At 39.5% G+C, this 26,670-nt stretch overlaps 1 protein-coding gene across 6 annotated transcripts in view; it reads right to left on the reverse strand.

The window, feature by feature from the left end:
* Positions 1-23,476, reverse strand: part of NLGN1 (neuroligin 1) — a 459,238-nt gene extending 435,762 nt beyond the window's left edge. For 2 of the 6 annotated variants that reach the window (XM_073359363.2, XM_073359360.2), the window contains exons 1-2: positions 22,986-23,476; positions 9,429-10,234 (exon numbers count right to left, since the gene is read on the reverse strand). In XM_073359363.2, the coding sequence (XP_073215464.1) occupies positions 9,429-9,921 (493 nt within the window). In that variant the 5' untranslated portion in view covers positions 9,922-10,234; positions 22,986-23,476. Of the gene's footprint in view, positions 1-8,936; positions 8,997-9,428; positions 10,235-19,611; positions 19,732-22,411; positions 22,743-22,985 lie in introns of those variants that run through there. The other 4 variants (XM_073359359.2, XM_073359356.2, XM_073359357.1 and 1 more) reach the window with 4 other exon arrangements.
* Positions 23,477-26,670: the final 3,194 nt, after the last annotated feature.

The raw sequence follows: 26,670 nt of genomic DNA on the forward strand, positions 1-26,670 counted from the left end.
CTTAGATGTGCATGGGTAAAGTTCTGAAAATTGTCTAAGTGACTAAGGAGCCTAAATGACTTTTAAAAAAAAATCTAAGTCGCCTAGCCAATTTTGAAAAATGTACCCATACCTATATGAAAATCTTGGTGCGCTTGTGGATTTGCAACTAAATAAAGACAAAAAGAAAAGGAGTACAAGTGGCACCTTAGAGACTAACCAATTTATTTAAGCATAAGCTTTCTTTTTGCGAATACAGACTAACACGGCTGCTACTCTGAAACCTAAATAAAGACAAGAGACACAAAGTTTCAGCTTTTTTTGAGAGTGCATCTTTTGCACTGCATTAGCACCTAGTCCATTTTGTTAACAAAAATGATTACTCTTATGGAACCGGGGAGCACTGGTTCTAGTAACAGAATGATATAACCCGATCTTTCCTGTTGCTGGCAAATCATATATTTTATCTATAGGTTTATTAGATGATTACAATATTAAAAGATAAGAGTCCAAAAAGCAAAGGGAAATGTTGGCAAGAAGAAAGTGAATATGGATTTGGCAAAGGCATTGCAATGGCATTTGGGAAGGAGGCTGGGGCTCAGTTCCCAGTAAAGAGATGCCCACCCCACAATAGGTTGCACAAATTAACACTCTTACTGGCAATCTCAAAAGAGGAGCCAAATATGTATGGCCTGAACACTGAACTTCCCTGAGTCACACAGAGGGCGGTCCCTTCAGGGTGAGGTTGAGGTGACCAGGCAATGGCAATATGGGACACTGCTGCGGACCATATTATAGCTGTCCTGTGAATAAAGAGAGGACAGTGCCCTGACCTGGTAAGCCATCACTTTTCACAAGCACTAAATAATACTTAAAAGATTTTTAAACATAAACTATGACTACTAAAAGTCCTAAGACTTTGACCCCACCTCTCGCTTTCAAGGACTATTCTAAAAATTAATTCTAGGGAACGAGAGGAGAAACTCCCACTCTTATGGACCGTGGACTGGAGTGGGTAGTGAGGAGGAAAACTCCATGAGCTTCCCTTTGGGCAGTTTCCTGTAAGTTCTTCAATTAGGGATCCTAGCCCTTCCCCTGTGGAAGTAGTAGTAACTCAGTTCCCAATCCCTGAGCGATCCTCCAAACTAGAGACACAGGGCCCACTGTGCAAAGTCTCTGTGCCCACACACTGGTCATCCGCCCTCCAGCTGTCTGGCAGCATTGCTTCAATGGACCTGTGCTGCCAGGATCTCTCCCACCTCCCACTTAAAGGGGGTTCCACGGCACAGAGGGACTACTAAAAACTGTGGGCTTGATGCAAAGTCTGTTTAAGGTAATGAAAGCCTTTCCATGGCTTTGGATCAGGCCATTAATGCATCCTCAGGTTGCATTTCTTCCTCCCTCCCTCTGGGAAGGGATAGATCTCTGTGTGGAGAATCTCTCTCTATGTAAAGCCTGGAAGGACTATCCCCCACTGGGCTGAACCTCACATTGAGAGATTCAGAAAGACAGTAATTTTCTGCTCTTTGTAAAACATGCTTTTCCATCAGGGGGTTGCAGCCATTTTGCACGCATAAGACGACCAAGAGAGGCAAGGCTTTTAAGATGCTTTCTGTACCTCCTTTTCTCAAAAGAACATTGGAGGGAGGGTTGTGCCTTTCACGTACATTTTACAACCAGTTTGTAATGTGGGCTGATCACTTCTGATATTTCCAATAAAACGGTATTTAAAACTTCAGAATCACCCCCAGTTCTTTTGTGCCACAGTTTAATGAAGACATTTGCAACATCCTGCAAGTACGTCATTATCTCCTATAATTATATAATTACAATTTTAATGAAATGATTGCATGTGCAGTAGATGCATAGATATAATTATGGTAATTGCATAAATACCTGTTTCTCAGCTAACAGTTACTTTAAAGAAGGCCTTTGCAAAAAGGGTAAAATATGAGAAACTGAATCTTGCCAGGGAATGAATACAAATATGGTTTGTATTTTCTATATGATTTCACCCTCTAGATCTTCCATGTATATTCTTTTCCCCATACTGCATAATAATGAAAGGTTCAAAGATATATTTTAGTGAATATTAAATCACGCTAAAAGACTTTGATACTGTTTCTGATCCCAAAGCCCACTGAAGTCAATGGAGCCCTAAAACAGTGATCTTATGTGGCTACTCAGTACCTTAAACAAGAGATTGGGCCCTGAACTGCCATCTTTATACTGAAAAAGAAAACGTATGCAGTTATAGGAGAAGAATCAGTGTTTTCATTCATCTCTAGAAAGCAAGAACCAAATTCTGGATCGCTGCACAAATCCTGAGAAAACGGGCCTTGTGCAGGTATTTTCTACAGCAGCTGGGTATGGGAGAAGAAGCTATTGTTCAGCTTTTGTAAGCATTTAAGCACATGCTTAACTTTAAATATGTGAGCAGTCCCACTGAAATCAATGCGACTACTTACATGCATTAAAAAAAGTGCATTGCTGAATGGGGATTAGATTTCTTACAAGTATTTGCACATGTGTGTTACAATTGGATCACCACATTCCCTGATCCAAGCTGGGAAGGGTGGGTGAGATGCTATCATCATTTACCACAGTGCCTGAATTGTTTGATTTCTTGAAGGCTCATCTTTACTCTCTGCAGTAACATTTATTTTACCAGGTTTAGGGATGAAGGCACAGCCTAAAAAATGTGATTATGTTTAATTTTAGTTTGACTATGAGTCCATCTTGTGATGGCTACTAGGATGATCCGAGGAATGGAAAACTTGTCTTATGAAAGGAGACTCAAGGAGCCTGGCTTGTTTAGCCTAACTAAAAGAAGGTTGAGGGAAGATATGATTGCTCTCTATAAAGATATCAGAGGGATAAATACCAGAGAGGGAGAGGAATTATTTAAGCTCAGTACCAATGTGGACACAAGAACAAATGGATATAAACTGGCCACCAGGAAGTTTAGACTTGAAATTAGACAAAGGTTTTTAACCATCAGAGGAGTGAAGTTTTGGAATAGCCTTCCAAGGGAAGCAGTGGGGGCAAAAGATCTATCTGGCTTTAAGATTAAACTCAATAAGTTTATGGAGGAGATGGTATGATGGGATAACATGGTTTTGATAATTAATAGATCTTTAAATATTCATGGTAAATAGGACCAATGGCCTGTGATGGGATGTTAGATGGGGTGGGATCTGAGTTACTATAGAAAATTCTTTCCTGGGTATCTGGCTGGTGAATCTTGCCCATATGCTCAGAGTTTAGCTGATCGCCATATTTGGGGTCGGGAAGGAATTTTCCTCCAGGGCAGATTGGAAGAGGCCCTGGAGGTTTTTCGCCTTCCTCTGTAGCATGGGGCAGGGGTCACTTGCTGGAGGATTCTCTGCTCCTTGAAGTCTTTAAACCACGATTTGAGTACTTCAATAGCTCAGATGTAGGTGAGGTTTTTCAGGAGTGGATGGGTGAGACTCTGTGGCCTGCATTGTGCAGGAGGTCAGACTAGATGATCATAATGGTCCCTTCTGACCTTAGTATCTATGAATCTAAGCTGCTCAACACAGCTTGCTTTATCAGCTGCAGCAGTGGCTTTGGTCTGGACTCCAAATGCAGTTTTTGGCCAGTAGATATACAGACGGATCAAACCCCTGCCCACCACAAATAAAATCACCATAGAACACGTCCAATCCCCACCTAGCCTCTTCCCACTGCAAACTGGAGTTGAGGCAATCCTAGTCGAGTAAGGGCCTTCCACACCTTTAGCAGCTGGGGAAGGTAAAATGCAGCACTGAGGCAATTTCCCTTCCTTTGCCACGTTATTAATAAGCAGGCCAAAGATTGGAATTACAATATTTTTACTGTATTGTTAGTGTTTTTGATTCTCTGAAAAGACAAGTACCTGTTCCTAACAGGTAAGATGTGAACTGCTGTGCACTTAGAGACTGCCCCTGCATCGCTTACACATGAGTACTCTTTGCTCAAGTGAGCAGTCTACCTCAGTGGACTACCCAGCAGAGTAAGGAATTACTCTGTAGTGTAAGGGGGGGGGGGGGGACGACAAGATCAGCCCTTAAATTTCATATCTGAATTAAGTGTATTTCTGAAGCCAAATAATGAGCTATAGCCAGGGGCAGATTTTGGCTGCTGCTTCAGTGGCATAGGAGAAGGGTCACTTTACCCTGCTCTTCTCCCCCCCCCCCCCCCCCCCGCACACTGCCAGTACAGACATAGCAGGAGGAGTGGGGAAGGGGAGAATAGCCATAGCACTTGGCTCTATGGAGATTCTGGATTGTGCTACAGTTAATAAGCAATCTAGGAAAGGCTGTCATAAGTTGGACCAACCCTGGAAGCTGCTCCAATTTATGTCTGGGGCCCCCACAGCAGCCCAGAAGCCAAGTCGTATAAAGATGGCCTAAAGGCAGCTTTGCCCCACTTCCCCTCGTGTGGACATTTGGTGCTGCCTCTTTCAGGAGATGCCGCGTGGAATCTGGCCTCAAGAGTTTGTTATTGCGAGCATGCAGAAATAATGAGCAAAATAAAAAAAATAATATTAACAAGTGGAAGGAAAATACTTGATATCCCAAAAACAAATCTCATTGATGTTAAGCTCATTAGAGTGGTAAGGTTCTGAATGCAGAGCAGAATTAACAATACTATAGATATCAAAGGAGAAAAAAAAAAGAAAAATCAGCGAAAGGAAGGGTAAGGCATGGAAATCTGACAAAATAAAGTAAGTGAAAGAGCAAAAGAATTATGAGTGTAAAGAATCTGAAAAAAACAAGAAAAAGATATTTGTAGTAATAATCAAGTTATAAGTGGATTATTAATGTTATAATTGAGGCAATCTTTAAGAACGGCTCGACAGAACATGGAGGCATATTTTCAGCTTCAAAATATATATAAAGAATTGCTAAGAATGGTACTTGTATCCGTGTATATTACAGAGAATAGGGGAATGAAGAGAATGAACTCAGGGGAATAATAATACAATAAGATTTGACAAAAGGAAAGCACAAGAATCAGAGCTATTGAAACGCTGAAAAGTCATCCAATCTGTTCCCCTGCCAATATATACAAATGCACCCCACCAGCTATTTTCTACAGTTTAGACAGCATAGCTCTAAGTACAAAATTCAGAAAGAACAGTTAAAATATTAGCTCACTGGCTTATTGCCTTCAACTAGTCCAAACAAGAAAGGGGGACGGGAGAGAGTCAGAACAGCTGTATGCTATTTAGAACAGTTTTATCTGGATATTGATATTTCAGAGCCCTGCATATCTGTGTGTGGGAGGATGTAGAAACTGAAAAGGTAAGCGCTAAAATCAGGAACGTTGGAATGAAACAAGTTTTAAACTGAACAGAATTAGAATAGGATTCCAGTCTGATAAAGTTACATCTATAGTCGAGGTATATGCCTCAAGCTTCTTTACAAAGTAATGACAGTGTGTTGGCCGCATTGCAGGAGCTCACAGGTTGCCTAAATAGCTGTACATTTAAACATGGCTTCCATCAGTACAGATGGCATTAGAGGTAGTTGGTGTTTGAAAATTCAGAGTCTGAAAAACCTTCTACCTCAAGCATTGCCTCTCTCAGAAAAACGACTGTAGAAAGTGTGCTAGAATTCAAGCATTTTACATTATTTCAAATGGGTCATTAAACTACTCATAGTCTTTGAAAACTGCCACCTGACCCTAACAGCTTTAGATTGTGAAGGGATGAAAGGGTCTGTACAAGACAATGTTTGGTTCATTATCTTCCTCCATGTATTACTAGTAGAGAGGTGCAACAGGAAATGCCTGTGTGGTGGCTAAAGAATGAAAAACAGGAACAAACAATACTTCAAACACCAACAAAAAATGGAACATTCTTGTTTTATGTAGTGCACTAGCGTTGGGGACCATGGTGCTAAATTAATGCCTGCTGGTACTGCAGGGATGAATCTGGCCTCCTGAGTCGTGTCAGACTGATTGCCTTTCAGTCAGGAGGCATCAGAGGTAAATCCTCCCAGTAAGAGCTTAATGCCAGACTTTCAAAGGTAGTAGGTGCCGAAAGCCAGCCTGTAGGCGAGGTATGAAAGCAAGAGGTTCCTTGTGCTTCCCCCTCCACCCACTTTTCCCAGGGAAAGACACAATCTGATCCTTAGTTCCTGGGAAATACTAGCTGAAGTAGATCTGTGTTCCTTACAAAAGGCGGCATAGTATGTCCTCAACTTCCACTGAAATTAGAAATGAGGGTTCTTGCAGGAGGTGGTCAGCATTTCGCAAGACCTGGTCCAAGATGACCAAGAGTGAGTATCACTGAAATATGCAAAATTCTGACAGGAACACAGAAGACACTACCGGATACAAGGCTATCTGAGCTAGCAGTCATCTTTATTTGAAGAAGACAGCTCAGTGAATTTACACAAATCTCAGTGTCCATCCCTTTCTTAGGTTACGTTCACTCCTGTTTATATGAACACTTGACACCAGGACAACCAGCATTGCCAAATTCTTTTAGGAAGCTTTGGAACAAACTAGCATGAAAAACAAGGCAGAACAAGTTAAGATAGGCTTCCTTCATTCCTTCTCAAATCCCTAAAATTTCTTATATTGCTAATGGCGCAGCGTTGTAAAGTTATTGATGCCATTCATAAAAAGCAACCGGGTGTGGTGGATTTTCCATCATTAAAAAAAAGTTTTAAATCGAGATTGGATGTTTTTCCAAAAGATCTGTTCTAGTTCAAACAGCAATTACTTCAGGGACAGTCTGTAGCCTGTGTGAAACAGGAGGTCAGATAACATGATCACAATGTTCCTTTCTAGCCTTTCAAACTATAGTGTCCATTACAATGTATAACGTAACTTTTAAATTCAGTTGCCTTTCATTACCATGCTCACCTTCCTGGGGCTTCTTTCTATCTCATTCAAAATGTTGAATTTTCTTACTAATTAACTGGCAATTTTATATAGTTAGTGATTGACTGATCCAGTAACTGCCACCCACCATTCTATGAAACTGAGTTAGGGCGATTCCTTTCAGTGCTTGTACCTAGGATCTAAAAGTGTGGATGAATAGCAGCTAGAGTTATTCTGGGTATGTCCTTCTGGGTATATATACCCTGTATGTACTGAAACAAACTACTATAGTCATAGCCCAGAGATGTGGATCTGAATTTGTCAGTGCGAAAAAGGTAAGCTTCTGCTGTTCTTCACTGTGCCATGCAGTGGATTATGGATTCAGTTGGAAGAGTAGCCACAATGTTTCAAATAATTATGTCTTTATTCTTTCAAGTTTATCTGCAAATAAATATGACCTTCTCACCTACAAGTCTCTCCCTTTTTCCCCTATTTCTTGATTTTTTTAAATATTCTCTAATAGAAATTTGTGTAATCTTCAGAAAATGAGGGGCCCTGCATCTTTATTTATGACAGTGTGAATCAACCTCTGTGTGATAGCAGGCAACAGTTGCTCAATTAATTACACATGCTTGGTGATTTGCATAACAACCACCACTGCAGCATCACACATTAGTTGAAGGACTGCAAATTATTGCAGTTATGAGAATTTGGAGATGGGAATAAGGGGTAATGTTCCCCAGAACACCCCTATTCTCTCTCCTTCCACCTTTGCTTGGTGTACTGCACTCCTACCAGACAGTCAGAGCATCTTTAAAGCACTAAGCAAAGTATAGAAGGATTTCCCCCCCCTACCCCCCCAAATAAGACTGGCATGGAAATACACAGAAAACATTGTCTTCTGCCTAAAGTCCAGAAAACTGCACAAAGGAATAGGCCTAAGCCATTGATAAAGTCAGTATTTTCAGACCAGATGCTTAGGCTGCTGTTCTAAATTTAGGCATTTAAATAACAGCAGATGATTTTTCAGAGGTGCTGAGCCCTCCCCACTACCACTGAAAGCCAGTAGGAATTGTAGTTGCCCAGAACCTTTGAAAAATCAGGCCATGTTTATTTTGATGCATAAATATGAAGTTAGGAGCCTAAACATTTTGGCCTAAGGATTTAAAAATTATTTCTTGACATCGCCCTTTATGCTTAATTATGCAGGAGAATGACATGTGGTTCTTGGCAAATTATATGAAAAATATTATGTCAGAACAACGAGATTTCTGAATTTATATGCTGGTCTGAATATAATGTTAATATGATGTTTCTACTGTGGATTTAAGAGTAAAAGCAACTTCTAAATAATACATTGTTTCGCATGTTTTAAATTGTGTTCATAAGCATAGCTGTATACATTTTATACTGTACCTCAATAGCTTTGGGAATCTGCAAATGTTCACAAAAGAAATTTGCAAGTTCTCCCTTACTAACAGAACAAAGACTAATATTGGAAGACAAAAAATCAGCCAGGAGTTGTAGTTTCCAGGTTATGGGGTCAACATATTTTAACATTTCAGTACACCCCTAATAAGAGATTTCTAACCTTACAGATGAAGCAAAGGCAAACACACCCTCAATTCTTAAAACATATATAAGTTTCCTAAATGAGTTCTGCTTTGGGGAGCTTTCCAACCGCTGCTAGGGCTTAATCACTACATCACTGAAATCAGTGGGTATGGGAGTTTTGCCATGGATGGCAGTGGCAGCAGGGCAATCCCTAATGCATATGCACCACCCACTGTGCATGCATATTCTGTAGTTATACTTGAATGCCACTTCTCTAGACTAAGAGGTCAAAGTACAGATGGAACTTGTCAATACAGTCAGCACAAGACAGTACAAGAGATATAATCAGGTGTAACTGAGTTCAGGCTTTACAAACGTTATCCTCTCATCTACTTTAACTAGGTCTCTATTTAATTATCTTTCTGACTTCATTAAATACAAGATATTCCCTAACCTTTCACTTCACAGGATCAGCAATTAGCCTTTTTACGATTTGTTACTTGTTCTTCCTCTGCAAAGTTTTGTTTTTCCCCCATTTTTTTTTTTTGGTCCACTTTTATACATACCTCCTTTTCTACAAATTTTCTTGCCGGGTTTTCTGGCACATTCCTTGGATATTCTTTTGACTGAAAAATGAATAGAAGACTAGAAAATAAAATGGAGCTCCATCACAGACAGTAGGAGCATGCAACACCACTATCTAACTTAAATATGGCCTGCTTTTATTAGGTGCGGAGGATTCCCAATTTGTTGTGCCTGCACATGCAATGGATAAATGTTGATGCATCTTCCCAGAAGTCAGTGGGTGGGAATGAGAATTAGGTACCAACTTCAACCTAAAGTACACGTGCTGTGGGAGAAAGAAAATGAGCGTAGACAGGGGAAAAAAATTATATCGGAATAGATGCATACACAGAAAAAGCAGCATGCATACATGTAAAATGCTGGCATGCAAACAAGGAAAGCCATGCATGCTACCAGTACATGTGAATTAATACTGTTAAACCTTAGAATAGGAAAATAAAAAGGTCTCCTTGTTTTGTCTGCTATTAACTCACCATCCTCAGTTGGGACATATATATTTAAATAGAGGCAGTCTTCACTCTGATCTTGTACATAGGTAGAAACTACATCCAAGTTATTAGTAAACCACACAGGGAGCATGACTTCGGGCAATCTGCCTTCTATAATGTTCTGCGGACACACTGGAGCAAACTGAGTAGCATTTTTGATATCTGACCATGGAGATGGAGGTTCAGGAGGTTGAAAGCGATGCTCTCCTACTGGTGGGGCAGCATACGGAACCCCAAGAAACTGAATAACAGGCCCCAAAATTTCATTATTAAGTTCCTTCTTAATCCCTCTTATCTTGCCAAAGTTGGTGGTCACGAGTGGGTCAATATCATCCAATTTTTGTGAGGACACAGCTGCAGCATGAAGCAAAAATCCAAGTATACAAAGAACGAAAGTGGCATCCAATCCCATGTGTAATAGACGGACCATCATCGCTCTCCATACGCAGTTCAGCCACACAGATCTTGGAAGGGCCATGGTCCCACATTAGTTGTATAGCTACAATGAAGCAATCTTATTTGTATCCACTTGTGTAAAAACAGGGCAACCGCAAGAAATGGATCAAGTTTCCTAAATATGAGCCTGTCAGAAAAATCTCAAAAGGCTTTTCACACGGCAAATGTCTTCCATTGATTCCACACTTATTGAAGCAGCATCTTCACACAGCACTATTTATCAGACTACATCCTATTGACAATTCTGTTTTCCATAGTAGCAATATGCAGAGAGCGGCCATTTACTGCAGATTTCCCTCTTATAAATCAAATCCAATTAGCTGCAGGTCTATATCCTGGAGAAAATGAGAATAAATCATTAGTAAGAAAGAGCTAATATGGGCAGAGTGATAACTAGTTATTTTACAAGTTATTGCACACATATTAATATTTGCTAGAGCCATGTAAGTAAAATTCTACAGTAGGTAGTTTATGGGTTCCATGAAATGACGGGTGAACTACTGATTATTGGATTATTTACAGTGTCTCCTCCTTAGTTTACAGAGTTTTTCAGAAGAAACAGACCTCATAAAAATGCAGTGTTAAAATGCACATTCCTAAAAACAAACAAATTGCTTCCAGATTAAATATGTTTTACCATGACATTTTTATATGACTTAACCGGCCCAAATTCCATTTTAAACTTGTTAGCAGAGGTTGGTTTCTCAACAGACAATGGAAACCATAGATCAATTATTTTATTAAATCTCAATACACAGTAAAAGCAAGTCAGATCGGTATGCTGAATGCTAAAACAAAGTAACTTATTTAATTAAAAATAGATTACACGTACATATAAGAAACACTCATTTGCCCATTTTAAAATGTAATTTATAATTCGAACATTGAAGCAACTGGAGGGAAAAAACCCCCAACTTTGTGCAATATTTTATAGGGTACAACATTAAATACTTTCTCTGATGACCTCTTACCATGAATTTATCTCTGATAGCGAATGGAAAATCAGGATGTAAGGATTTTGACACTCATTGTGGCCAGAGAAACAATCTTTACAATAATTAACTTGATTTCCAAATATTCACAATACAGGACCAGATTCTGGTCCTTCTGAAGTCAAAGCAATACTCCCACTGACTTCCAAGAAGCAGGATTGGACCTCAAAGGCTGCTTCTTTTGGAAATTATTTGAAAAAGGGAATGGACACACAAAACAAAGAGAGTTGACTGTGTATCACAATTCTCATTTATGGCCCGATTCCTTGCATATTATTGACTGCAGTGAAAAGTGTGTGTGTGCAAGGAATGCAGAATCAGTTCCCCCTACGCTTAATTTGCAATACAACCATTTAAATGCTCCCACAAGTCCTGATTTTTCAAACACCAGTATATCTACTGCACAATAGCCTAGAAAAATAATCTGTTAGGATCAGAAACTATATAATCTGGAATCCCAGATTCTATTTTCAACTCTATTTTATCACAAAGGTTGTGATACAGGGACGGTGATGCAGTAGTTTTGAAGATTGCTTAGAGCATACCATAACATCTTTCCTTTTCATGTTAATCACATTGCCAACACAATTTACAATATACTTTAATTTTACATGCAGTATAATGTACAAAGTAACAGGATAATCTTATACTCATTGTAAAACAATGTGTAATGTACAGGAAATGAGTTTTACTTAGTACACGCCACATTTTGAAACACATTTTGAGACAGCATTGGCAGCTTTAATGAAAATTGTTTTTATCGTGTCTATACACATTGAAGAGGGAATTCAAAAGAAGAGCTTGTCTAACAGACAGACTGCCCTGCAGTTTGGCTTATTAAAAAGGAGATTGTAAAAGCTATATAGGACAGCAGGAGATTTGGTTCATGTCTAATATTCCTTTAGCTCTGAAAAATCTATCTCAGAAGGCAATAAGGAGATAGATGTAGCTTTGACAATTTCACCACTCTCTGCTAATTCTAATACCTTTTGCTGTGAAACTATATTAACATACAGAAGACAGGCTTATGCCCATCATTCTTCTGTTTCAAATTCTCAGTATTTGTTGGAAACACACAAATTTACTTGCACAAACTATTGCTGAAGGTTAATGTATGCATTTCAATTTAGCTTAATAAACATGTGAAAAATGACACCCAGACAATTGCATCTTGTGAGATTTTTGTTTTGTCACCTTTCAGATTTTGGAGACAGCAAGAAATTTCTTGACCAGGAGTAAGAACGTGGTATTTCAGAGACTGAAGAGCAGTGGTCAGTGCAACCTCCGAAGTCTAAATGAGAAAGTTGCTTACTCAAAAGTTGCAATTTTGGTGGACAGTGATAGGCCAGTAAAATATTTCAAACTGCTTGTATTAAATCCATCTAGTTAAGTCTCAAAATCTTGTTTTTTCTCAGTGGTAAAGGAATGTGCTCTGCCCTCTGCCTCTCTCCTCCCAAAAATTCTGATGTTCTCTATTTAATAATAAGTACTTCACAGGAGTAGCTGTCCCACTAAATATGTGGTTTGGGGAATGTCTAAGGAGAAATCAAATTTAACAAAGCAGCACCAAATAATTCCTTCCTTTCTTTTTCATTTTGAGCAGCTGAGTCAGTTCAACATGGAAAATTACCAAGGTACGCTTTAAATAACAGTTCATTTAGCAGACTCCCTTCTCTTAAAGTGTCAAAGCTATTTTTCAGTTACCAAGACAAGCACTTTTTTGGTATACTCCAGTATCAAAAAAGATAAATCTAGGAACCAAAAGCAGTTGTCTTAAAAATAACATAAAATTAAATAGTCAGCAGTAGTCCCCCTAATAGTTCAGATGTCGGAGGGTTTCCCCCTCGTTATTAAACTATTTCCATAAGTGTAGAGCTGTGGTTTTAAACCATGCCATTGGATGTCATGCCCAGCAGCTAAACAGCGATAGTGTCATTCTGCCACTCACGGATAAAGCTATGATGTCATAGATCAAAAGGAGGCTGCAGTGATAAGAACATAAATCAATAATCTGTTTGGCTATTTTTATTAATTAACCCTTACTGGTTAGCAGGAGCCAGCAGAGTCAAAGGGTGTATAATCCAGTAGGTGGGAAAAGGCTTCCGGCAGCAATGTCCACACATTCCAGTATCTGCATTTATGTTTCTTTTTTAACAGGCTTTTTTTCAATAGTTAAGGGAGTTGTTTATGGAGAAGTAGTAAGAGATCTGACCTCCTCTGGATAGTCCACTTCTGGGATGGCAGAAATAGTGCATTATTTCAGCCCTATGAAAGCTACCCTCAGATACAAAGATTGTTTACCTTATTCAAGTTCTTGTGGAACTCTAACACAAAGATCTACTTGTTAGTAGTGAGGTGACCTCAAGACAGGCTGGGACTGTTGCCTGGAGCACATCTACCTGTTCTACTTAATTGTTGCCAGAAACGTTTTTTAGACCCCAGCATGTGTTCCCTGTATAGCTTTCCCCTGGTACCTGCACTGAAGCGGACTGGACAGGAACCAGTAGGGAGAAAATAAGTCTTGTGTGTGTGCATTACTATCAGAAGCAGCAATGAGCAAGCATGTGAATGAGCAGGATGGCGGGCTGGAAAGTAAGATACCTCAAATTGCTCACCACTACTGGGTAAGTCGCAGAGTTTAAAGACAATCATTCATGCCTGTGGCATAAGAATATACTGAGGTCTAGACTTAAAAAATCATCGTCAGTTATCACGGAGTAAATCACCTCTAACATATAAAATTTATTCAATAAATTATTTCATGGGTTTGGGAAATTTCTGAGCATATTGAGATTTTCTATATATTGTTTTTCAAAATTATTTGATTTTTTTTTCTGAATTTCATTTACTTTATGTCCCCAATCCTGACTGACAGCAGACAAGCATTCCCCATAGCTCAGGAGCCAGCATGCAAAGATGGCTTTAGGTCACATTGGTGCTCCTCATGACCTGAACAATTCTGGAACAGACCAGTCCCCCAGCATAATTTAGAGCAGCCTAACTGCTCCTCACCACTTAATTTCATGCCTGAGGGGTGCTCTAAATTGCACCAACTGCTAATAGCCTCAGTGGACTATTACAGCAACTGAGTGAGATAATAAAACTACCTGGCTAAGTCGCCTTTCCCTTGGACACATCCTCTGTGCCAGTTATTGGAAATGGGGTGGCAGAGGAGTTGCTATGGCAGCTCTACACAACCTGGGGTAAGTTATTCCATCTTTGGGGCAGACTTGAGCTAGAGAACTAGCACACAACTGCCCTAATGTAGCCCATAAAGTATCCCATAACTTGACCCTTTCCACAAGCATTTGTGCAACTCTTGCACAAATGTTCATGGAAAGTGAACACAAAAGGGACCTGAACACCTTCAAAGCAATTTCCTTTCAAAACTCAAACAAGTTTGCAGAGCACTGCACCATTCATCCTCCTTCTAGTGACATCCACCTCAAATGATAACTAAAAAGCAAAAACATTACTTCATGTTGACAAAAAAAAAGTATAAACTAATGTTAGACAAAAACAAGAATGTTATAGGCAGGATAATACACGGCACTAAAAAAAGATTATACTGCACCAGAGGGATATGCTGATTGCAAACATTATCAGGTAGGCTGAAAAGATATATTCTATTCTGGGGTTTGCTCTCTCTTTTCTAACATTTTTCATTGCTTGAAGAAAAAAGTTTTGAAACAAACATTTCTCATTTTCTTTCTATCTGATACTAAAGTCTGAAACAAAATTCTGCTCGTGTGTACACAAGTATAGTCAATGGATTTAACTCAGAAAAGGAATTGTTCCTACATCTTTTTAAAGAAAATTACTTTTCTTCTATCCACGTGAATTTAATGCATTGAAATCTGTCAAACTGACAGCACTAGAGACTGCAGTCCTTCTATATACACCCAAGAGATGTACAACACAGGCTACAACAATGCATGCTTCCCCACACTGTCTTGCCCATGTGTCTCACCATTAGAGTACACCTGCTTTCGAAAGAAATTCAGTATCCAAACCCATTCAAATCTTTGCTCTCTGCTGAAACAGCCAACAATGGTGCCAAATGTTATGTTGGCGATTTTGATGTGGTCACCGGCCCACCAGGAACTGATCTGAGACCACAAAGGTTATTCCACACAAGTCACCCCATAACTATCAGATGGTAAGAATTTTCAGACAGGACTAGCTGTCATCAGATAGAACCCATTATTTAGAAGTGATTGGCTCTGTTCCTATATACCTATGAGCCATCCACTCCCCTTTATTTAACATTACATCTATATTTGTAAACAAAGCCATATGTTTTATTTTAGATGCATAATTAGTAAGAAATATACAATTTTATATGTAATATACATGTATAGATGTAATATACATTCTATATACAAAGTGTTAATAAACAGCTATGTTAAAACAAAAGGGGCACGCATATTAAAACTTGTTTTACATTTTTCAACCTCATTATATATTTGTTCTTCCTATTATTGGGCACATTTGCTAATTACATTATCAAATGTTGTCTTTAAATACTTTTCTGTAACTTAGATTTACCAAGATAGCAACACTTATAGCAAGTCTCATGGCATAACGTCATTTACTTCTTATCTTCCATTTTCTGATATCAATAACGATTTTTTTAAATATTCCTACTCCTTAGCTAAAGTAATTGTTTATATTACCATAAGTTGGCTACTATGTTTAACATGTAAACTAGAACTGTCTGACATTTTGCACAGTAAACAGGCAACGAAAATGGTGATTTTACTCAGAACAGAAAGAATAGATAACTCTGTCACTTGTGTGTAAAGTTTAGACAGTTAAGTAATACAGATTTAAATTAAAAATGACAGATGCACTGGCTTGGAATATAATGGGTAGTGAAGTGAACCTTTATTCCTTTTAGCAGCTTATGGTTAACTCTTAAATGGACTAAATATTATACTCAATTTGAATTATATAACTATTCTGCAAAATACAATATACAGTTGATTACCATGCTCATATCAACAGTGTGCTTCTGGACTTGAGAATTTTTTGGCTTGGTCTAGAAATTTAGATGATCTTGTTTTAATGATAGATCCTATGGGAGGGAAAATGCCCCAGATATTTCTCATGTGAGTTCTTTGATACAGAAGACTTCCTGTATTTGAAGATTACAATTAATTTAATTCTCTACTGACCAACATTTTATGAAACATTCACATGCTCCATTATCTTAAATCAAATCTGATCAGTCTTACATTTCATTGTAGAATTCACAGCTAGAGAGCCCCAATCCTGCTCCCATTGAAATAACCAGAAGTTTTGTCATGGACTTCAATGGGTGAAAGATTAAGCACTAAAATCCGTACTAAACTTTGATGAATAAAACATACTTACGGCCAAATCTTGATTCAACAGGATTAATCCTGAGTAGATGAACAGAATCTGACCCTTTATCATTGCCCTTTAATATATGTTGATCAAATAACCCATGCTTTCACATCAAACATGTAGGAAACATGCCAATTTCTGCATTTTTCTTATCTTTCAACATTAAGCATTTGAGATACACGAAGTCAAACACAATTGTCTGCCAAATCCTGTAGCTTGCAGGAGAACTCTGAGGCAAAAAGGATAGTATGTGCAGAGACTCTGGCTATGGATTGTTCTTCCATCACAGCACCACACAGTATCACCACCAAAGCATTCCAAATCCATATTTGTGGAGCTAGATCAATAGCTTTTTCAATTCAGTACACAAATAAATGCAGTGTATATATCTGTGCTACACCAAAAAAGGAAACATTGATATCATTACCCCAGAATCAGATCTCAATTCCATCAATGCAACTGAGATCAGAATCAAATCAAAATATAACTTTGCTGAGCACAAAGCTGTCACCTCTAACTATAGTTCAGAATCTAGAGCAAGGGGTTTTTGTGTGCTATAGCCACACTTAAAGCCCTGTAGAATACACGCTACATTTAATATTAGTATTAAATGGACCTATCATCTATTTTAAGATTCCATTTCCTGTGATGTATCATTCCGGGTTTTGATTCTTCATCTGTAGCTGTAACTTCACTTGTATTTGCTCTAAAATGAATTTCATGCTTAGCTTGTTTTTCTTAATTAAACTTTCTTTAGCAGTCTCTAATATGTGTATTATTAAAACTCATTAAGTCCTATTCATGCTTGCCTGTCACTTTTGACTTCACGTTCATATACTGGACTGCTCTGTTGCTTTATAAAGGAAGAAAACTAAATAATAAATATGAGAACTTGAACGTTTTATGAGCATCAGTATGAAAAAGTGGCTGCAAGGCCATAAGGTTTCACACAAAAAAACATTACAGCTAAAGCTAACTTGCTGACACATCTCTGATCTATAAAATCTGCAGTAATGGCAGCAGTAAAGTGTTGTGCCACAGACTGGAGATTTTTCTCTCACATGAAATAGACATAGCAGAGACTATCTTTACTGTTGTAAAAAAATTAAAATAAAATTTCTCAAAAGCTTAGTGTATAATACTATTAAATGTCTGCAGTGATTTACTCTTTCCATTTGACTTCATGTTTAGCTCCTACTCTTCAGCTGGCTGTCCTGTTTTCCTTGTCCTTTGCTACTTGGGTGAAGAAAGATACCTAATTAAGTTACAGCAACCTAGTCTCAGGTCTTCTTATGATCATGTTGGCCATGATTCCTGCAATAAGAAATACTTTGAAACCAGGAAGCACCAGTTCTCTTCATACAAGAATTTGAGGACTTTATTCTCCTCTCACACCAGGCGTAAAACAGGAGTAACTCCACTGACTTCAGTGACGTTACATTGGTGGGATCAAGAACTAAAAACATTCATTTTGTTTTATATTGTATTATTCCTCTTAAATGTGATTGTTATGGAGTTACACACTATTACTAATATGTGGATGAATCTTATGGGAAAATGACATTTTCCACTTTCAATTAAACAAATAAGCTTTTTTATTATTATTATTTAAAGCATCTATCATTAAAAAATGACTGAAATTCAACTCTTGCAGCTTACCATATAACCAGCCATGTAAATATTGAGCTATTCTTTTCTAAATCACTTAAATGGACAATTCAAGTACAAAGTGCAACGCCAACCTGTTTCCCTCATTAACGCATTACAACCAGTTCCAACAAGTATGCTAATACCATCTTTATGAAAGTGAATTTTGGAACATTTTTAGGAAATATTAAAAAAAAAAGTTTGCCCTTTACATTCATTGTTCAATTAAAGGAACTCAGATAACTTGAAATATAGTCATCTTGCCCCCGCCCACAAACTGTGTCCCCCTACACCACTTCTGTGGTTTTAAATCACACATTCCCAATTTTAAAGATGGCTTTTCTTTCTTCTTTCTGTGTGAAACATCCAAGCAAACACCAATGGAAACTAACAGATTCAGAGGCTACAGTGAATGCGAAAAGCATTATATACACAAAGGAAAGAAGTTTTAAAAGTGGGGAGGGTAATTCTCTAAACCAGGGGTGGGCAAACTACGGTCCGAGGCCGGGTCCGCCCCTCAGGGCTTTGGATCCGGCCCACGGGATTGCTCCCCACGGTGCTGCAGGCGCCGCTCTCAGAAGTGGTCGGCACCACGTCCCTGAGGCTCCGTGGGGGGAGGGGCAGAGGGCTCCGTGTGTTGCCCTTGCCTCCAGGCACCGCCCCCCACAGCTCCCATTGGCCGGGAACAGGGAACTGCGACCAATTAGAGCTTCGGGAGAGGTACCTGGAGGCGTGGCAAGGGCAGCACACGGAAGCCCTGTGTTCCCCGCCTCCCCCAGGGGCCGCGCAGGGACATGGCCCCAGTGCGCACCGCTGCCACCCTGGAGCCACTTTAGGTAAGCGGCGCTGGGCCGGAGCCCGAACCCCTCCTGCACCCCACCCCCCAACTCCCTGCCTGCAGATTGCACCCCTCCTGCACCCCAACCCTTTCCTCTGAGCCCCCTGCCACACCCCGCACCCCCATGCACCAACCCCTTGCCCTGACCCCCCTGCCACACCCCTCCTGCACCCCAAAGCCCTGCCCTCCCTCCCGCAGTCCACACCCCTCCTGCACCCCTGCCCTGAGCCCCCTCCTGCACTCCACACCCCTCCTGCACCCCAACCCCCTTCCCTGAGCCCCCTCATATACCCCACACCCCTCCTCTGCCCCAACCCCGTGCCCTGAGCCTCCGCCACACCCCACACCCCTGTGCACCCCAACCCTCTGCCCCTCCCACACCCCGCACTCCCTCCCACACCCCAACCCCCTGCCCTGCATACAATTTCTCCACCCAGATGTGGCCCTCGGCCCAAAAAGTTCGCCCACCCCTGCTCTAAACACTTTCATTCATAGTAACCTAACCTTTTACTTGTAACAGCAGTGGCAAAAAATGTTTAGACGTAAGTCTGAGGCCAGATCCCCAAACCAGTGTGAATTGTTGTGGGTCCATTTTCACCGAGAATCCACCCCATGATTTTTATGTAGGCAATGTCCCTTTAACATTCTTTAGGTAAAAACTGATTTATTTTAGAGGTTGCACAGAAAAACAAAGCAACCCTAAGCAAATACACCCATTACATCTCTGCATGAAATGTAACAAACAGATAGCCATTAGTTAATCAATTGATAATCATGAAAAGCAAGTCTTTTGGAAAACATATCGGTCTTCAGAGGCAGGTGTAAATACAAAGCTGAGTCACTAAGAAGTCAGCAGGATTCTCACCTGTAATACCAATAGTGACTGGGGGAAGATTAATGCCATCGCTTGTCACTAAAATTACAGGATGTGCTTTCAACATGCAATGGTTCCTGAAGTTTTCCCAACCAGCTCCCTCTTTCACCATCCACTTTCTCCCTCTCTTTGATACAAGCTCTTCTGCAATAAATACCAATGCATCACAGTTAAAATGCATGTTCCCTTATATGTTTAAATGCATTTCTTCACAACAGACATACATGGAATATATTGATGTAAAAAAATACAAAAAACATTTAATCTTCAGCCATCATCTGAAGAATAAATATTTTTGTCCTCTATCTGCTACCCCTACAATTTTAGGGATGGTTAGGATACTGGTAAGTAATGGACATAGTACTATATACCAGAACAGATTTTATTGCAATTATTCCTGCACATACATTTTAAAAATATCTTCTGCAACACTTTCTAATGAGCATCTGGCAATGTGTGGCCTTTTCATTATCCACTTTCAGAGAATGACTGCATTATGCTCATCATTCTTTTTCAGTATTTAATTTTTAAATGATTTCCTTCCGTGTGATTAAAAAACCCCACAAATACCGCAACAAACAAGTGATTCAAAGCAGGCCGGAGATCTATAATACAGATCTATTAGTAGAGAATATATCTATTAATAAAGAAAGGGATGGCTACAAATTAAATTCATCTCTCAGCTGCTGCTGCTTCTCTCTTCCCCCCACTCCATTCTAACAATAGTGTAGTGTGTGCTTATGTATGAGTCAGTGGTTATGAAATATGCAAATTGATAAAAATAAAATAAGCACCATCCCCAAGTCTTTCCATCCACTTTCAAATGAATTTATCAAGCTCCTACTCAATCCTGCTCTTTAAATCACCCTCCTCAACAGACTGCTCCACCTCCAGCCATATAACCCTGAGCATGCCCACTTTGTTAAGAGGGTTAGCCAGGATATTATCTCTTTTTCCTATGAGGGGGTAAAAATATCCCAAAATCAGTTTCAGCCCAACCTTCTTGTTCATTTCCACCTAACAGTATTGTCATAAGCAGCCTGTATTGCCTTCACTAGCTTCCTTTGCTGATTCCATATGTCACCCAGAAGGGAGTTGTTCCACCAAATCCTGCTTCTCAGTACACTTTAGCATGATTATGTTCAGGCTCATCCTTTCTTCCAGTCACATTCTGCACGACATATCATAGATTAAGAGAATGCCTTTTTCCTTCATACATATCTACATTCTCCTCATCCTGTACTGCAAAAAGGCCATTAATTTAGAACATTACTTCAGTCTATTGCTTTCCTCTAAGAAAGCTGGTGACAGTCATCAAAGGTAGCTGAGGTGAGAGAGGAGTAAACTTTATATCGGGGCAATACTCTGGGAAAAAAAAAAGTTACAAGGCCAAAATTTTCAGAGGTGACTAACTCTGAGCTCCTAAATCCACACATAAAAATAAAAAGGAATAGATTGATTTTTCAGGTGCTGATCCCACACAATTGTCACAAAAGCAGGCTACTTTAAATATGAATTTAGGAGCTTAGCTTTAGCTACCCAGATGTTAATATTGTAGCCCATGTTTTTAGGTGTACATGTGTTTCATGCATGTGGATAAGGTAAAAGGCCATCTTGCACCATTTATAAGGATTGTGCTATTTCATAAGTATCCTTTATTTGAATTAAGCACCAAGAAAAGAGTAAAAGGAAGTATGAAGAGCTCATAGTGTTCCTCGTTCACCAATAATCAATCTCTAAATACACTGAAATGCTCCTTCTGTAAAACAAAACAAAAACAAAAATATAACAAGCAACCAGGTGTTTAGAAATCCCCGAAAATTTGTTTTCCGTACGTTCACAAATATATGTTTTCTAATGTGAATCACCTGTCCATACTTACTGGTACAGGCAGATACCTCAAATGCATCTGTATAAATGCAAATATCTTCAGTGAAAGGCACTGCCTTAAAAATGTTTGCTGAAATAACTTGCTTGAGTTCATGCTACAGGGAACAGTTTCGTTTCAAATTCATGAGACATTTAAGTGTGCTAAAAACATGATATTTGATATATATTGCAGGCACAAGATGTGTCCATTTTATATGAATGCATGTTAATGCCACAGTTCTTAAAACTAAAAAACAAACCAATCTTAAAAAAAAATCAAACTAAAAATATAACCCCTAAAAAAGGTCACTAAATTGAGAAGGGGAAAATGGTTTCTTCTGATCATGGTACCTGCTGCAGCAAGAATGTCACAGTTTATTCAACCTGTGTTTTGTTTAAAACAAACAATTATTCTAATACAATCGCTTTGGAACCATATTCATCCTCAAAATGATATGGATAAACACTCTTTCTCCTGATTCCAAGGTAACTTCTAGCTTTAATGAGAAGTCAATTAATATTAAGTAATCTGACTGATTGATTTTCATTAAACCTGCTGAAAATTGAGTTTGCTTCAGCAAATCAAGATAAGGCCCTAGTGCATTTTCCAGTGGAAGAGAAAGAGGAAGAAGGAGTCCTGAACACCCAGGATTCAGATGCAAGAAGATGTCTGAAGGGGAAAAAAAACAAAACCATCCTTCCATCAGGCACGGCAACCTAGCAGGAGGCACTGTATTGTCCTGATGCATCAGAAATGCAACTCGGGGTTGCACGATGCACACAACAGCTCAGTGCATGGGCAAAAATCAAGCTGGAACATCTACTTATTTAAAGAGGGAGGGGAGAATAAAGTTAGCCCTGGCTGCAGTAGGGAGAGCAATGCGTGCGATTGCAAAGGAGAGGATCCAAACATATAGCGTACCCTACTTCTAGGTGATACGGCGCTGCCTTCTGTGCGTCTCTCTCTCTGTACGCGGCCAAATCCCCCTGCAAAGATTTCCCCAAGCAGCAGCAGGGCAAACACTGGGGCGATCCCTGCATCCGGCTCCTTCCAGGCATCGAGGCTTGCTCTTGTAAGTTACACAGGCAAAAAAAATCTACCAGATAGGAATCAACCCCAAGCCCTGTCTTCCAGGCGAAGTTGCAGAAGCTAAAATGCCAGTCTCTTTGCACACACGCACGACTGTTTTGCTAGTCGGGGGAGAGGCAAACACTGACCGTTTGGCAGCTGTGCAAAATGCCTATGAACTCACTATCCCTCCACCCCTAAGCAGAGAAGCCCCTGATTGCATCCCCTTCTTATTATAGCAGGAACAGATCCGCCCTCGCCACCCTAATAACAGAAACCGAGATTTAACCCCTCATGAAACACTCACACAGACAGACAAGGGCACCGCATTGATTCCCCCCGCCCGCCCCCAAATAATTCAAGGGGTCAATTTGCTATCCCATCGCACCGCAAACACCACACCGTTGAAAAGCAGCAAAGTATTTACCAGTTCACAGTGGCTTTTTGCAATCACAGCTAAAACTGTCATTCGCTGGATTCGAGCCGTTATCCCCTTTTTAAAGCAGCTGTAACCCCCAGGTTTTTAAATCATCCCCCGGACACTTCCAAATGGCATCGATTTATATAATTTTTTTTCCCTCGCCCAAAATTGGGACGAAAAAATCCCCATCCGGAATTCATCATCCTGTGTAGCAAGCCACCTCCATTTAAATCCGACCATCAGGCAAGAAATAGAAATGATCAAACGTTACTTCTTTTCAGCTGCAATCAGATAATCCTACTAATCCAATAGATTTATCTTGATCTGAAATTGCCCTCCAGATGAATCCCCTTTGCTTGATGTCCAGTTGTGTGATTTCAGAGCACTGTTGGGTGACTGAAGGAGGTTGTGTGTGTGTTTCTTTTCTTTTCTTTTTTTTTTAAAAAAAATCTTTTTTGGATCCTGGATGCGGTGCTCGCTAAAAAAAATGCCGAGAACCTTGGTTTTCCTCTATTACAGGTTTCAACTCCAAATTGCTGTTGGATGAAAAATAATACAAAGATACCCCTAGTGGTCAACAGCTGAATGGCAAGAGATCTTACTCCAAAAGACAGCCATCTGCTTACATAAGTTCAATTTTAGGAGGCTGTTCAGCCTTGTTAATTAACAATGTCTCTGGACAATGAATAACTTTAATAGTGCAAAGGCTACACAATAAATGACTTGATTTTAAAACTTTTTTTAAGTTTAAAAAGCTGTATTGGATTTTTACAAAGTATTCATTCCAAGGAAAAAAATTATGCACCTGCTTGTAATATATATATTACATATATATATATATATCTTTTGCATATACATAAGAATATTATTTCATGCAAACAATTTAGGTGCACATCACTTAATTTCAGGTTTGTACACATTCACACACAAATGTATGAAATTATGCAGATATAAGTTACATCTAAAAGAAAAAGTCTGCACAATATACATATTGTGTATATACAAGAATATTATTTCATATAAACATACATTGGTATGAAATAGTAGCTATTCAGACCCATTTTATTTGAAAAAATCACTATCTGGACATCATATATTTGTGACTATTTCCCTTCCATTGTTTTTGAAAGCTTTTTTTCCTTTTTGTTACTTTTTAAAATTGAATTTGCCTGCTTTGCATATTTAAATTCAGACATATGCTTCCCTCCTATTGAAATGTCATTTTTGCTACTGAGGCCACAGCAGGAGAATGAAAGGTGACCATTCAGGATGGATGAGTGGGACCAGTGGGGGAAGTAACCCTTTGAATTCTGAAATGCCAACATGTTAAAACATTAACCAGAAACACATGCTCAGAAGCTCCCAAGCATCCTGAGTTAAGCCTGTTTCAGAGAAGTTATTAACATCTCATGTTCTGTTAGCAGAGGCTCTCCCTTCTCTCTGTAACACTAAAAATTATAGTTTTTTAACAAATCTGTCTCATTTTAAAATATTGACATTAATCAAACACAGCACGCACATTCAAGATTCCAGTGTGCCTATAGATTCAGGGAAGATCTAAAGGTGCCCATAAATTTGATAAGCTTTTATTCTCCTTACCTGCACACAGCCCCCCCTGGAATTCAGTGGCAGATCTAATCTATATGTCTATGGCAAGGATGAGAGCATATGGTGGCAGGCAGTGCAGTGAATTCTGTGGTATTTCTGCGGCACTGGAACCATTTTAACCTGTATGCATTTAACCTAGTAGGCACCAATAACACAGAATTCAGTTTCAAAGACTCGTGGTCCTAGAAGCCCTCACAAACTGTGCAATTTAACTCTTTCACTACAGTTGAAAACACAGACATTGCAGAATTGGTGGAGAAAAGCAAATCACATATTGCCCTGACTGTGAAATAAGATTTCTGTTGTATTCTTCTCAATGAGGCACTGGGAAAAAAAGTTTCAAACCCAGAAATAGATTCTGTGAACAAAGTTAATTTATGAATAGCAGCCAATCACATGCCACCAATTTGACCAAGGCCCAGATTTTAACAGGTATTTAGGAGTTGCTCTGTTCAGTCCTGCGACAGCTGATTTAGGAGCCTAAATCTCATTTTCAAAAATTTGATGACTTTCAATGAGACTTAGGCCTTTTGAAAATGAAATTTAGTCTCCTAAATCAGTTAGGCATTGCAATTTTAAAATGTGGGCCTAAAACATCAAACAACCAAGAGCCAAAACACTATTATTATGGAAGTTGAAAAAAAATTGTTTAAAAATAGATATAGGAAAAATTGAAGATACCCAAGTGGGTGCCCATGGGTACCTACCAAACACCAGCCTATTTATTGACACTCTGAACTTGGGGAGGGCCAGCCAATAATGGTTCAACCTTTGGAGCACTGCCCCACTCAGAAATCCGAGAAAACAACATTAAAATGAAATAAATGCATCCTCCTCCCCATTCTGTGAGTTATTCATAACTGAGTTTTCCTTTTCTAGATCTCCAAAGGATGCATGTACCTTCTCCGGTGTCCCGCATACTGTGTAGTTAATATTCCTCCAGGACATTTCATAGAAGGAGCAACCAGATGGCAGGAGAGCACCTACATTTCACTGAACAGATCAGCAACCACCACAGAATTGTGTCACTTTAAAAAGTTGAGTAATGGATAGATGTGAGGCTAAGAAGGGTTGCTAAATCCTGGCATTTCTTCTTATACAATTTCTCAAAAATCTGCCCATTGTTCTCCATTCTCTGTGACAAAACCCCTGTTGAGACTCTGATTACTTACACCTCATCTACAGCAACCAGTGATCTCTGACCTGGTAGGCTCCCATCTGCCTCCTTCACAACTCCTCTTAAACTGTTCAAAATTGGTGCTACAAAAACCATCTGCAAGTTTGCTGCTCTAGACACACCGAGCTCCTCTTCAAATCACTCCTTTGGCTTCCCCTCACAGTCTAGATGAAATTTGCCCCTGCCTTCAAAGCCTTCGCCAACTTATCTCCTACCTACTTCTCTGCTCTCATCTCTTTCCACAGCTTTCCCTACCATACTTCATTCCTTCCAAGTCGTATGACTAATCACTCTTTTCTCCCAAGACACCCCATACATGGGGCACTACCAAATCCACAGTCCATTTTGGTCAATTTCATGCTCATAGGATTTTAAACATTGTACATTTCATGATTTCAGATATTCAAATTTAAAATTTCAGTGTTGTAACTGTAGAGGTCCTGACCAAAAAGGGAGCTGGGGGCAGAGTCCACAAGGTTACTGTAAGGGGGTTGCGGTATTGCCATCCTTACTTCTGGGCTGCCTTCAGCTCTCTACAATAACTTTGCGACTCCTCCCATGACCCTCTTTGGGGTCTGGACCCCCCAGTTTGAGAAACTCTGTCTCCCCCATGAAATCTGTATAGTATAGAGTAAAAGTACACAAAAAAACAGATTTCATGGGGGAGACCAGATTTTACAGTCCTTGCCATGTTTTTCATGGCCGTGAATTTGATAGGATCCTACCCATACACCTTGAACTCCCTCTCTGATCCACTTGGACATGCCTTCACCCTCTCTTCCTTCAAGTCTTTCCTTCTTCAAGTAGGCCTACAAACCCTAAATCACTTACACCCTTCCCAAGATGAGGCACTAACTAGCTTAATTTATTGACCAAAAATGTGCAGAAAAAATCATCTCCATTCAA

Source organism: Lepidochelys kempii, chromosome 9, assembly GCF_965140285.1.
Source record: "Lepidochelys kempii isolate rLepKem1 chromosome 9, rLepKem1.hap1, whole genome shotgun sequence".
In the NCBI taxonomy this organism is placed as follows: Eukaryota; Metazoa; Chordata; order Testudines; family Cheloniidae; genus Lepidochelys; species Lepidochelys kempii.